This window comes from Abrus precatorius, unplaced genomic scaffold (assembly GCF_003935025.1).
Source record: "Abrus precatorius isolate BTA unplaced genomic scaffold, Abrus_2018 Scaffold2, whole genome shotgun sequence".
NCBI classification, from domain to species: domain Eukaryota; kingdom Viridiplantae; phylum Streptophyta; class Magnoliopsida; order Fabales; family Fabaceae; genus Abrus; species Abrus precatorius.
The window spans coordinates 6,410,194-6,423,156 of record NW_020874362.1 but is presented as its reverse complement, the minus strand read 5'-3'; the positions used below and the strand labels follow the sequence as shown (position 1 = coordinate 6,423,156).

At 31.9% G+C, this 12,963-nt stretch overlaps 1 protein-coding gene across 1 annotated transcript; it reads left to right on the top strand.

The window, feature by feature from the left end:
• Positions 1-5,019: 5,019 nt before the first annotated feature.
• Positions 5,020-12,178, top strand: LOC113858050 (transmembrane and coiled-coil domain-containing protein 4-like). Its single transcript, XM_027490469.1, has 15 exons — positions 5,020-5,463; positions 5,542-5,623; positions 5,729-6,235; positions 6,565-6,733; positions 6,830-6,982; positions 7,875-7,972; positions 8,146-8,237; positions 8,448-8,518; positions 8,603-8,738; positions 10,158-10,217; positions 10,302-10,384; positions 10,596-10,672; positions 10,763-10,833; positions 11,765-11,822; positions 11,959-12,178. Exons 1-15 carry the CDS (start codon positions 5,207-5,209, stop codon positions 12,079-12,081), a joined length of 2,037 nt encoding a protein of 678 aa, XP_027346270.1. The 5' UTR covers positions 5,020-5,206; the 3' UTR covers positions 12,082-12,178.
• The last annotated feature ends 785 nt before the right edge of the window (positions 12,179-12,963 follow it).

Genomic DNA, 12,963 nt, shown 5'->3' with positions numbered 1-12,963 from the left:
AATTATTGAAGTAATTATATAGCCAAACAATTTCCCTAGCAGCAAAGGATAGGATTTGTATTATGCTTTTGTAGAAGACATAGGAGGTTGCTTCTTTAATTTCTAATAGATGAAGGCATTCTTAAGAAAAACACAAAATTCAATACTAGACTTTCTAGTGTTTAAGCAACTACCCAATCAGCATTTGAGTAGGCACTTAAGTGTAAGAAATTATTATTAGGAAAAAAAAGTCCTTGCTCATAACTTTTCATAAGATATTGCAGTAAATGGTAAACAGTTTGGACTGAGTAGTTTGAGAATTTTGCATATAATGACTCAAATTATGAATTATATAACTAACGTTGGGTTTAGAAATAGTTAAATATAAGAATCTTCCTACAAGTCTTTTATATAGAGAAAGATTTAGTAAAAGGTCACCATATGAGATTGGTGGTTTTAAATTATAATCCATAAGCATGTTACTTAGTTTGGAAGTCAAGTAACCTATTTCATCCAAAGTGCTAAATTGTACATTATTTGAGGCAAATAAATTTCTTTTTGTGGATCAAGTTATCTTTAACCCTACAAAATAATTTAAGTCACTTATCACCTTGATTTTAAATAACCTTTGCAATAATTATTGAACTTCAACAAATTTATGAAAATTAGGTTCTAACTCACTTTCAAAAGTTAGCTTATAAGAAGAAATTTGCTTAAGCCGATGTAGAACATTTTAACATACAACCTCATGCTTAGGACCGAACATTTGGTGCATGAAATTTGTAAGAGTGAACATATACACGTGGTCCAACATTAAAACTAAATAAGCTTTAATATCATGTTGAATGCAACAATATAAAGATGAAACTAAATTGAATTAAAAATTATATGCATCATACATGAAGTTACTTTTTCTTATGCACCACATAGAATTGAAAAGTTTACATTTAATGCTTGTAATTTACTAAAAATAAGAGCAAATTGTTAATAACTGAACAATATTCACTTAATTAACTTTCACTTTATGTGTAATACTAAGATAACTATATTTCAAGCAATATAAAACATAGATTACATACTCTATAGTTCTTTCATAACTACAAATGAGATGATAATTTTAAAAACAAAACCATTCATGGAAGTGCCAACAATGTCTTATAGCAAATTTTGATTTGAGCAAAGTGGAATGACAACTAGACTCAATAAGATAGAAACAAAGATTCAACAAAATTACTAGACCATTTAACTCTAAAACAAATAAAATTCTAAACAAAACTTTCTCTAAAAAAAGAAAACTTCATTCCTTTTCTTCCATATAAACCAAACTATATTACTAAACAATGTGAACCAAGGAGCTATCAAGAATTAGGCTAAATAAATTAGCATGGATCCAACAATTCTAATTAGGAGAGAAAAAAATTCTCATAAAATAAATTAATATTGGAAAGACATGGAAAAACTATTCCAAACAAGTCTTTATGACTAATTAAAGCATACAAAGCTATACATAAAAAGGAAAATACGAAAAACAAAAAAATTAAAGGAATTAGTCCTAAAAAATAATCTAATACACCCTTAATATTTTAAGATATAATAATTATACCATTGGATTTTTATATGTATTCTAACACTTCTTCTAAAGTCAAATCTCTCTTAATTATAGCTTGTTGTAACTGAATCTACTATAGAAGGACCATTAAATAATAATTATGTTTCTATAAAAATTATGAAAAATAAGACTTTTAAAACTTTTAAAATAAGCTTAATTTACTAAGAAGGATAAAATAAGTAATATTAATTTATTTAAATATATGTTTTTTTCTACAATTATGTTTAAATAATTTAATATTTTTCTAAAAATATTTATGAATCCCGTTTTCTCAAAAAGTTATAATTTAGTAAACTAATTTATAATAAGGAGAATAAAAAAATACATATCTTTAATTATATAAGTGTCTTAGTTATATAGTTGATATTTATTGAACTAATACTTATGAAAATATTATAATAAATTCTATTAACCATATTAATTCAGGTAGATGAATGCTCGTAACTTATTCCCTCATGTTTCATATTTCTATTATGATCTTGTTTATCTTAACTTAGTTTGGTTCAAATATTTGGTTTATTTTTCAAATAAACCATTTTCACTAAAAAACCAAACATCTTTCTCTGTCAATTGTTTGAATTGATACTCCAATAAGGATAAATATGATCATTATTTTTAAGTTTATGATTTATTTAGGCTTTGTTTAGAAGTTTGGAAAGGGAGGAAGGGGAAGGGTTTGAAAGGAGAACGAGAGAAAGGGAAGGGAGGGGGAAAGAGGTTAAACCTCTCCCTTATTTGAATGTTTAATATTGAGAAGGGAGGGTGATAGGGGGTTTAATTATATAAATAATTTTAAAATTAATATTTTTATTTTTAATTTTTTTAAAAAAATTATCACTTGAAAAACTAACATTTTTTTAAAAAAAAGCTAAAAAAAAATCTTATTTGTGAAATAGTATAAAAGAGTGGGAGAGAGAAAATCTTCAAAATGGAAGAACTCAAAAAACAAGCTTTATAAGAGTTTTGGAAGATTTAGAAAAATTCTCAAAATCTTTTCCTCATAATTAAGCAACTCCCAAACAAGATTAAACCTCTTCTAATCCCTTATCTTCTCTCTCCTTCCCTCTTAAACCTAACTCCCAAACAAAGCCTTAGGGTCTAATGGTGAACATTTTTCCATGTTTAGTTTCTTTAAAAAAAATTATCAAGCTCAAAGTAAAGTCCAAACCCAATTTTGAAATCTTGTAACTAAAATGCCCATGATGCCTTTTGTTTTCTCAACTAAGTGTTGAGAAGAAAAATTACATTCTTATTTTCTCTCTATTGCTATGCATCTTTTTGCAATTATCCTTTTATTTTCGGTTTACAAGAGTAAAGGAGCCCCCAAGACTTATTTTTCTTCCTCATTCTTGATTTAGTATCTAGAGAAGGGCCTTTCTCCCACTCATTCTTACATTGTTCAGTTTGAAGGCCAAAGACTCAAGCACTCAAACTTTGCTTTATCTCTCTTAGTTTCTCCACTCTCTCTCTTATCTCACGAGCTTTCCTTCTAACAAGCAACCAAACTCACTGAACGTCATTCTCTCTCAATCTCCCCCAATCCTCTTCTATAATCACAATCCTCTCTCTTGGTTTCAAGCAAGGGTTGCCTCCCTTACTCAAGGGAACTCACCAAAAACACTACCACCAATGGAGGAATTATTGCCATAGATTTGGGGCTGTTAGACATGTTTGAAGGTGCTCATAATGGTTCCCCACATGGATGGATTTGCACAAGCATGACAGGATCCTTCAATTTATCATGTTTTCCTTTTCAAAATTTTGGTTTCTCATGAATTACGACCACTATTTCCCTTGATTTCTAATTTGGGTTGACCACAAATAGAATTGTTTTAAAAAAATTGAAGTTTATATACTAGTTTATAATAAGTATATTCTTTCTATTTCATCAAATCATAATTGTTTGTCAGCATTTTAAAACTTTCATCTCTCTTCTTTATCCTTTATTGTACAAATATTTGATATTGTGTCCAGGACACGGGTGTATTCGAAGATTGTAGCAAGATTTCGTCAGCAGTGTTATTTTTAGAAACATAGTGGCGTCAACTAGATCATAGATTTCTACTCAAATGTAAAATCTCATATCCTCGTATAAGGTAATTAGAGAATTTGAATATGTAATTTTTATATTAAATTTTATTAAATAAATATGATACTAGTTAAAGATTTAACATATAACTTGTAAATTAACTTGACATATTTAATCATAAAAAAAATAAGATGTAAAGTAGTATAAAACACATTATGTCTTATTTAAATATTAAGTCAAATTGTAAAATTATAAAAGAAATTTTTTTAATAAGTTGCTTATAATTTAAAAGTGTGTTTAATTAGATTGTGAATATAATAAATGTAAGAGATTGATTGGCCTAAAAAAAATAAATATAAATAAGATAGAACTACGTAATAAAAAGTAACAGAGGCAGACATAACTCAATAAAGATAACAATTGTATATAGGATATAATAACAAAAATAATATTGAAAATAAACTAAAATTTTGTAAACAATTAATAAAAATAAAATTTATTTTCTTACTAATAAAAAACCACATAATAACAAAAACTAAAATTAAATGTTTTACACAAGAGTAAAGTTTCAGTGAAATGTCTTAAAAGATGGTATAATTCTAATATCATATTAAAAATAAAAACAAAATATTAGATAAAAGATTACAAAAATAAAATTTTTAAAATTAAATAAGTTTCACTTATTTAAAACTAAAAAAAGGACTATAAATATAAAATTTTATATATTCAACCTTATATTTTATTTTGTGTTTTAATAAGCTTGAATTATTACTTTGTTTTAAGTAAATGCTAATCTTTATTTAAGAGACATTGCTTAAAAATATTTAAAATAATTTTTTTTACCAGAAAGTGTAATAGTATACTTGTCACGTAAAATTTCATGCACTCGTACCATTATTTTTAATAAAAAATATTTATTAAATCTTTCAATATCATCTTAAAGTTATAAGTACATAAATCTCTTTATATTATTAATTTTTTAATCAATTAGAGTATTAATTAAAAATAATATAATGTTTTATTAAAAAATCTAAATAGTATCATATACATTATTAATGTTATTTTTAATTAGAGTTAAAATTTGCTTCACTAATGTGTATCAACTTTTAACTTATTTTTATTAAGTATATTATCGTGATAAAATTCCAACTTTGATTAAAGAATAATACTGAATCAAAATTTTGTTTATTAAAAAATAATATTAAAATAATAATAATATATATATTTTTCTTATAATTCGTTAATAACTTAATAAACATGTCCAAAAAGCCTTCTACAAAGCCTTGATATAATTTTATGCGGGTGACAGCGCTGGGCAGAGCCAACGGGGGAATGCACTTTTGTCCCAAATAGTAAACAGACTAAAATCTTAAAGCCCCGGGGGAACGCTACACCACGTCATCCATCTGCACTTCCAATGCAAACATATTAATTAAACCCGTTTAGCTTTCGCCCTTTCAAAGCACCACACACTCATCCCATCTCCACAAAATTTCAATTCCAATCTCCAAACGACGATTCTTCTCTCTGCGATTACCGTACCTAAGAAGAAGAAACGACAATCCATCTTCCAAGTCCTAGAACCGCACATGGCGGCACCGACGACGACGACCACAACGACAACGACGTTTATATCGCCGACGCAGAGGTACGCTGCAGGAGCATTGTTCGGCCTGGCTCTTCACGAGGCTCAGATTAACCAAACCCAACCGTTACCCTTACCCGTTTCGGAAGACTCACTCTCCAATGAACGAACCAGTAGTAGCTCCAGCAGCAGCGATTCAGTTTCCGAAGACCCGGATCTTTGGGTCAACAGCAATTCGGGTTTGCTCCGACCCGTTTTTAAGTACGTGTTACTACTACTATAATCCTCCTTTTCTAATTTGCTATTTCGGATCTCCGAATCTGAAACAAATCTAAACAGGTTTCTAGATATTGATTCTGCTGCGTGGCTTGGACTAGAGGAAACCGCTGGTTCTTCTTCAGCAACGCATCATGTGGGACCAGTACGTTTCACTAATTGTTCCTCACTCGCGCAGAAATTACGTATTAAATGATTTGGTTTGTGCAAATACATTACTAAACGACGATAATGTGTGTGAATTTTTCAGTTCCTAAGGTTACTTTCACAAGAATGTGACGATGGTTCTTCTTCTCAAAGGTTAGATCAAGAACTTGCATTGTCAGGAGCGGTTGACGCTATAGTACATAGCATGGAACAAAACTCGGAGTCTTCTGAGTCTAAAAGAGTGAAGCTTCACGAATATGAACATAAGTGTCGCGAAAAAATTTCGGGTGCTGGTGTTGAACCTCATTGTGAAAAGGCGGATGCGCATTTGGAGGTTCAAGAGGAGACGGATACTGCTTCTTTACTTGATTGCAAAGAGCCGCAGCAGGAATCTGTTGATTGTAAAATTGATGAGAGACCGATTGAGGAAGTGATGATGCTGAGTGATCAGAGGAAGGTGACGGTTCTTTATGAAATTCTATCTGCTTGTCTGTCGGATTTGGGCGGAGATAACGAGAAGTCTACGCGGAGGAGGAAGGGCTATGATGCCCGACATCGTGTGGCTCTGCGGTTGCTAGCTACTTGGCTTGATGTCAAGTGGATAAAAATGGTTTGTTTGATGATTTTTTCAATGTTTTATGTGATTGACTGATTCGTAAACAACTTGTTGCATGTTGGAGGTCATGAGATATGAGTGCCGTGGTTTCTGAATGTGTATGTTCATTATGCTGGATTAGCAAGAACTATGAAGAGGATTCTTTATCGTTGTGAACATTACCTCTAGGTTCACCTTGATTTCTAAGCTATTCGCATTAGTTGAACCGGATTGTATTTGTTTTTTTAGGTTGTAAGCTATGCTTTATGTTGTCAGTTGTTAAAATTTCTCATATTTACTGGTCTGGTATCTTCTAAGGATGAAGATGAATATTGGCATTGTAGGAGGCCATTGAGACCATGGTTGCTTGTTCTGCAATGGCTTTTATTAAAGGGCAAGAATCCAAGAAAGAAGACTCTCAATCAAAAGAAAGCAAGTGGGCTAAATTTAAGCGTGGTGGTATAATTGGCGCTGCTGCAATAACTGGGGGAACCTTGTTGGCCATTACTGGTGGTATGAAACCTTTTTATCTTTTCTAACTGTATGGTGGAATATAGAATTTCCATGTGAATAGTGGATATGACTGCTTTGATTTTAATCATTCAACAGGGTTAGCTGCACCAGCAATTGCTGCAGGTCTGAGTGCCTTGGCTCCAACTTTGGGTACTCTGATCCCTGTAATCGGAGCAAGTGGATTTGCTGCAGCTGCTGGTGCTGCAGGAACTGTTGCTGGTTCTGTTGCTGTAGCTGCATCATTTGGAGGTATATATTTGCCTATAATATATGTCATTGGATTCGCTAGAATTTTCTCATGCTGTGTTCCTATAGCTTCCCTTTCACTCTCATTTTTAAGTTTAATGTGTTGTTTAAGCCTCATGGTGTTTTTGTGTTGCATTACTATCAGACTACTAGAAAAAAGTTGTGATTAAATGGGTTATGAGGATGGTTTTATTTTTGTAGCATGTAATTGTCAATTAACATGGTGACAGTAATTCCTGTATTAGATAACTTCCAGTCAGACAGCAATACAGGTCCTTTAATTCATCTGTTGAGTGTCCAGAAGAGGATAACTTCCACCTAGACTGTAATACAGATGAAATAAGTTTGTGTATAGTTTTGGGAAGTAACTGACTGGAGGAGTAATGCAGGCCCACTAATATCTGATCAATCCTGAAGATAAGACATTTGATTTCTTTGCAGTACATGATGGTTTTTATGTTTTTATTGTGATAAAAGTAGCATCTGTAGAACAGTGTGCTCCTTGATTTTGCTATTGTTTCTGCATTTTTATATCAGTTGTGTTGAATTGAAATTATGAGATTTTAGTTACTGGGGGAGATAATAAGGAGAGATGAGATTTTGTATAATATTCTATTATGTAATGAAATGTATTACATTGTGTATAAAAACGTAGAGCACTAACCCTTATTTATACTGATCATAATCCCAGCTAATTTGGGAATTGAATCATGAGCTAAGGAAATATGGAACTTATCCTAAGGGATAAATAGTGGGAAATAGGGAAACTAATCTTGAAGGATAATTTAAGTTACTCCCAAGATATGATAAGATATTTTCTTATATTCTAACAAGTTTTATTCCTTTTCATAAATGATGAAAAATTTTATGTATCTCATTGTTCTACTTCTGCCAGCTGCTGGAGCTGGACTTACAGGAAGCAAAATGGCTAGGAGAGTCGGGGGTGTGGATGAGTTTGAATTCAAAGCTATAGGACAAAACCATAACCAAGGCGTAGGTTTTTTTAGTATCTTTCACATTCCTGTTCTCTCGTGACACTGCTTAGTGATCTGTGTTTCTGTGTGCACATTTGTGAACTTTGTCTCAGCTTTCTTGTAGTATCAAACAATACTTCTGCACTTGGTTTATTGTTTCAAATTTTATTCTTGTTGAACTTCTGCTTGCAGAGGCTAGGGGTTGAGATCTTGGTCTCTGGATTTGTCTTTGAGAAGGAAGATTTTGTAAGGCCATGGGAAGGACAGAATGACAACTTGGAGAGGTACGACAGTGAATATTTCCCTTCAATACAGGAATCATTTTTCAGTGAAAGTGGGTTCAGCTTGGAATGCTTGATGTTGATGCAACATGTTGATAGAAAATTACACTATTACATTGAAATCACCTTGCATTTTAGTTCATTTTGTCTTAATTTAGAAACTGTAATGTTATTATTCTTATGATTGATGATATTGATCCTGCCAAAAGTTAGGTATGCACTGCAGTGGGAATCCAAGAATCTGATTGCTGTGAGCACTGCAATTCAAGATTGGCTTACTTCAAGTAATTGGTTTAGGCTTTAGGGTGCTGATTTATTAGTATGTAAGTAAAGTTGTGTATGATGTTAATATTGCTGACTTGCACTAGGACTTGCAATGGAGCTGATGAAGCGAGGGGCAATGATGACCGTTTTAAGTGCACTTGTAACTGCTTTGGCTTGGCCAGCTGCATTACTTGCAGCAACTGATTTCATAGACAGTAAATGGACAATTGCTATTAACAGGTTAACTTTGTCTCTTGATTCTGGGTAGAATAGAACATTTGCTTGGTTGTGGGAAAAATCTTCTGCTTGCTTTTGTTATTTCATATCATGGATGCCATTCCAGGCATTACTTAAAATCTTTTGCTTTTGTCCACCAAATGGGCCCTTAATCTATTTTAGATTGTCAAAAGATTACTAAGAAAACCTAAGTTGTCAATGATGCCTTAGGCTGGATATCTATTTCTAACTTATATTGATCATTATTATTATTGTTTTCTTTTTCCATTCCTACAGTAATAGATTTCTGCTCTTTACTTTTTTCACCTGTAAGGATAGTAAAATTTATTATTTGTGGATTACATAGTTGTTAGATGATCTTGTTCAAGTTTAGTTTGATTATGCTGTTATTGTTAGTTGTAAAAGTTAATTCTAGAAGTATTGATTTAATTGATTATTGATATTCAAGAGAAGTAATGTACAAAGCTGATGCAAGCACTATATTTGAGTAAATGAAAAACATAAAGAAAAATGACAATAAGATTGGAACATAGGGACCGTCAGGCTAAAGTTTTAAAGAAAGTTGGCAGATAGAGCAGGAGTATTGGCAGCATTAACAGGGCTTTAAGCTTTCAACTTTCATAACTGACAGGTTCATTTTATAATATCCACAGACATATAGTTACATCTAGGACTGGGACAATAAGATGATGTTTAAGTGCTATGTGTGATGAGATGACGATGACAAAAACTATTGTTAGATCGTGAAGCAAGCCTGTCAGTGTAAAAGGAGATATCTAATAGATATTTAAGTCAGTTCAGTTACTATCCACGAAATAAAATAGATCCATTAAGTTCAACCTGCTAAATTTAAATTATTTTCATTATTGAATGGGTTGGATTGGATAAATACATGGATGGAGACAAAGGACAGTGGATTAGTCAATTATTTTGCCACTCATAATCTTTTTGGTAAGATCATGTGATTCATGAGGTGTCCTCGCATCCTTTGGGTAGCTTTGCCACCCACAATCTGACCTGTCAAAATGAAATTTCACATTTGCACATATCGTCTGGCTGAAATGCCATGATTTTGAGTCTGTTTGAAAACACGTTGGGTATTGAAACTTGGTTACACTCTTTTCAAGACACCCAGAATGGAGTTCTACCGAAGGAAAAAAAAAATCACTTCTATTGAACAGAGCTTATCAATGTGATTCCCAGCAGACCGGTTCTGGTCAAAACAATTTACTGATATCTGGGAGATATCAAGGTGGTTTGGCAGTTCAAAGAGTATCAGCTTGTGTTTTTCTCCCTTTTTGACAAATGGTGTGGTGAATATGATGGCTTCACCATCTCGATGAAAAACTTGTTTTGAGCAGTTTACATTCTTTCTTTATATTTAGGTCTACTTGACTTACCTGATTTTACCTTCATTTTCAGATCAGACAAAGCGGGTAAGTTGCTTGCTGAAGTACTAATAAAAGGATTGCAGGGAAATAGGTATTGACTAATTCTGGAGTTTCTTTAAGTCCAGCTCTTATTAAGTTATAGATAATGGCAGTAATATTGATCTATGAATTTAAGGCCTGTGACACTTATTGGCTACTCGCTTGGAGCAAGAGTTATTTTCAAGTGCCTACAGTGTTTGGCTAAAACAGAAAATAGCGGTAGGTATTTCCATATCCTCCTCTATTTTCGTTGTTCATCTTTGATGTGTCTAGATTATGATTCCATATTAGCCTTTTTTTTTTTCTGATCCCTTATCTTTTCAAGTGATGGGTGCATGTGTTTTCATGTCCATGGGGTACTCTTTCCATGTTTCTCCATGGAATGAGATTATCTTTCTCATTGCTTTAATGTTTGCCTGTTTATTGGCAGCCGAACTAGTTGAAAGAGTTGTACTTCTTGGAGCACCCATCCCAATCAAGGATGAGAACTGGGAAGCAGCTAGAAAGGTTTATGAGGGGATATGGTTTTTTTCTAGGTAGAACATTTTCACCTGTTGTATGAGAATATTTCTGTTCTGACATCCTGGTATTCTGTAGATGGTAGCAGGAAGATTTGTAAATGCTTATTCTAGGAATGACTGGATGCTTGGAGTTGCCTTCCGTGCCAGGTACATTAAAATGTAGTGGTAAAAATTCTGCAAAATTGTAGGTAACATTTGGACCGATTAATGCTTGCAAAGGTTCACTTAAAAAAAAATGAATAGCATGGAGCTATATGTCTCTATGGATGTTCGCACTTCACACTACATAATCTATGGATCAATTTTTTGGTATGTATTTTTATACATATGCAGAGGACAGAGTTCCTTGCGTTCATAGACTTACATCTCTTTCGTGTGGTGGTTGTGAATTTTCACATTACACACTTTTCTCATGTGTGAGCAGTTGTCTCACCTAACTTTCCTTTATAACTGTATGTTATTTGCACAACTAATATTTAATACATTATAATATCATCTATAGTTGTTTCTATATCTCATTTTTTATTTTTCCTTTATTCACACATATCAAGAATACATCCTAAAAGTAAGGGGGGCAATTTAATTGTCTCTAAAATTTGTACAAAACTTTCTGCTCCCTGTGATATTTAGAGAAAGGATAGGAGAAAGGTATGTTAAGACTTTGTTTGAGAGTTTTTGGGTGGAAAGGGAGGGAAGGGGAAGATTTATGGATATGATAATCCTTGTTTAAGAATTTTTAGAGGAGAGATATGTTTTATAAACCTTTCAAAACTTATGTTTTTAAGTTCACCTAATTTTGAGGGTTTTTTTATTAACCTTTCTTCTTTCTTTCTTTTTTCCTAGTTTACCTTTCAAATTCTTTCCTTCTCTCTCCCTCAATACTTCCAAACAACGCTTAAAAGTCTCGTTGTATGTATGTTTGCTACTTGTTGTATGTATGTTTGGGTAATTTTTAGTTATTATTTAATATTTTATCATTTTTTAGCAAATTGTAAAAATGATTTAATTTTAAAAGAATAAATTTTAATAGGCAGAAGGTAGAAATTATTACTTGTCATTCTCTTTTTTATTTGAGCAGTTTACTTACGAAAGGATTAGCTGGAATCCAACCAATTGACATTCCTGGGATCCAAAATGTAAGATGTTTCTTCATCCTCTTGCTAACGTAACTAATTTGCCAAGCTTCAATCTTACCTTCAATAAGCCGGAATGCTTTTATTCATAAATTTTGAATATTTATATTTAGCAAAACATTTTTCTTTTTGCTTGCAGGTCGATGTGACAGATCACATTGAAGGCCATTCGTCTTATCTATGGGCTACCCAAAAGATCTTAGATCAGCTTCAATTGGATACGTCTTATCCTGTATATAACTACATTTCTTGCATACAGTGAAACCCCTCGTTTCAGCTGTGTTTCTCCCTTTACATTTCTTCTATCAGCTGTTGAGGAGTTGCAGCGAATGCCGGCCCTCAGTTGCTTTAAAGTCGGACACTAATTAGAAATCATGCTTGATACTAAGATTTTATTTATTGTTTTATTACTGTAAGGATGTATCAGTTTTTGGTTGTAGAAAAATGCTAACTATGTAGTTTATTTTATTTTATAAAATAAATTGATATATTTAGTGTTTGTTGGTATCTCCGTTGCATATGGAGTTCCCCCTACTTTGATTTTTTTTTCCCCTGCTTTCACATAGCTTAGTTTTCTAACAGAGAAACGTGTAGGAGAATTCGTGTAAACTTAGTATGACATCTTGAACATAAGTTTTTTTCAATTTATTTCAATAAGTCAGCATAGGTTTTTTTTTTTTTTTCCTACTTCATGAAATTTAATGGTCAAACTTATGGTATAAACTTTCATGTAAAAATAATTTATTAAATAGGTTTTAAATTAAGTTTCATTTTCAACCGCATCCTTAATCTAATCAGATTAAACAACACATTTGAATCTAGTTAAGGTTTGTCTGTTCAAACCAACTCACTTGATATAATTGAGTGTACAAATTTGATCTCTTATAATGCATTTTGATTTTTTTTATTCATTTATCCTCTCTTCCTCTCCCCATTGTAAGGTTTTGGATAAAAATAAATTAGCTAAATTTTGCATTATTTTTTATATGCTATGGGTTTCATTAATGTGTTATAATTGCTTTGAAAAACGGTTTCTTTTTGTCATACAAATAAAAATCATACTTTTTTTACAGCTCTTAGATAAGGAGAATATTCAAAAGTTCATAATTGTTCTTTGGAGGATTAATTTATAATATAAATATGA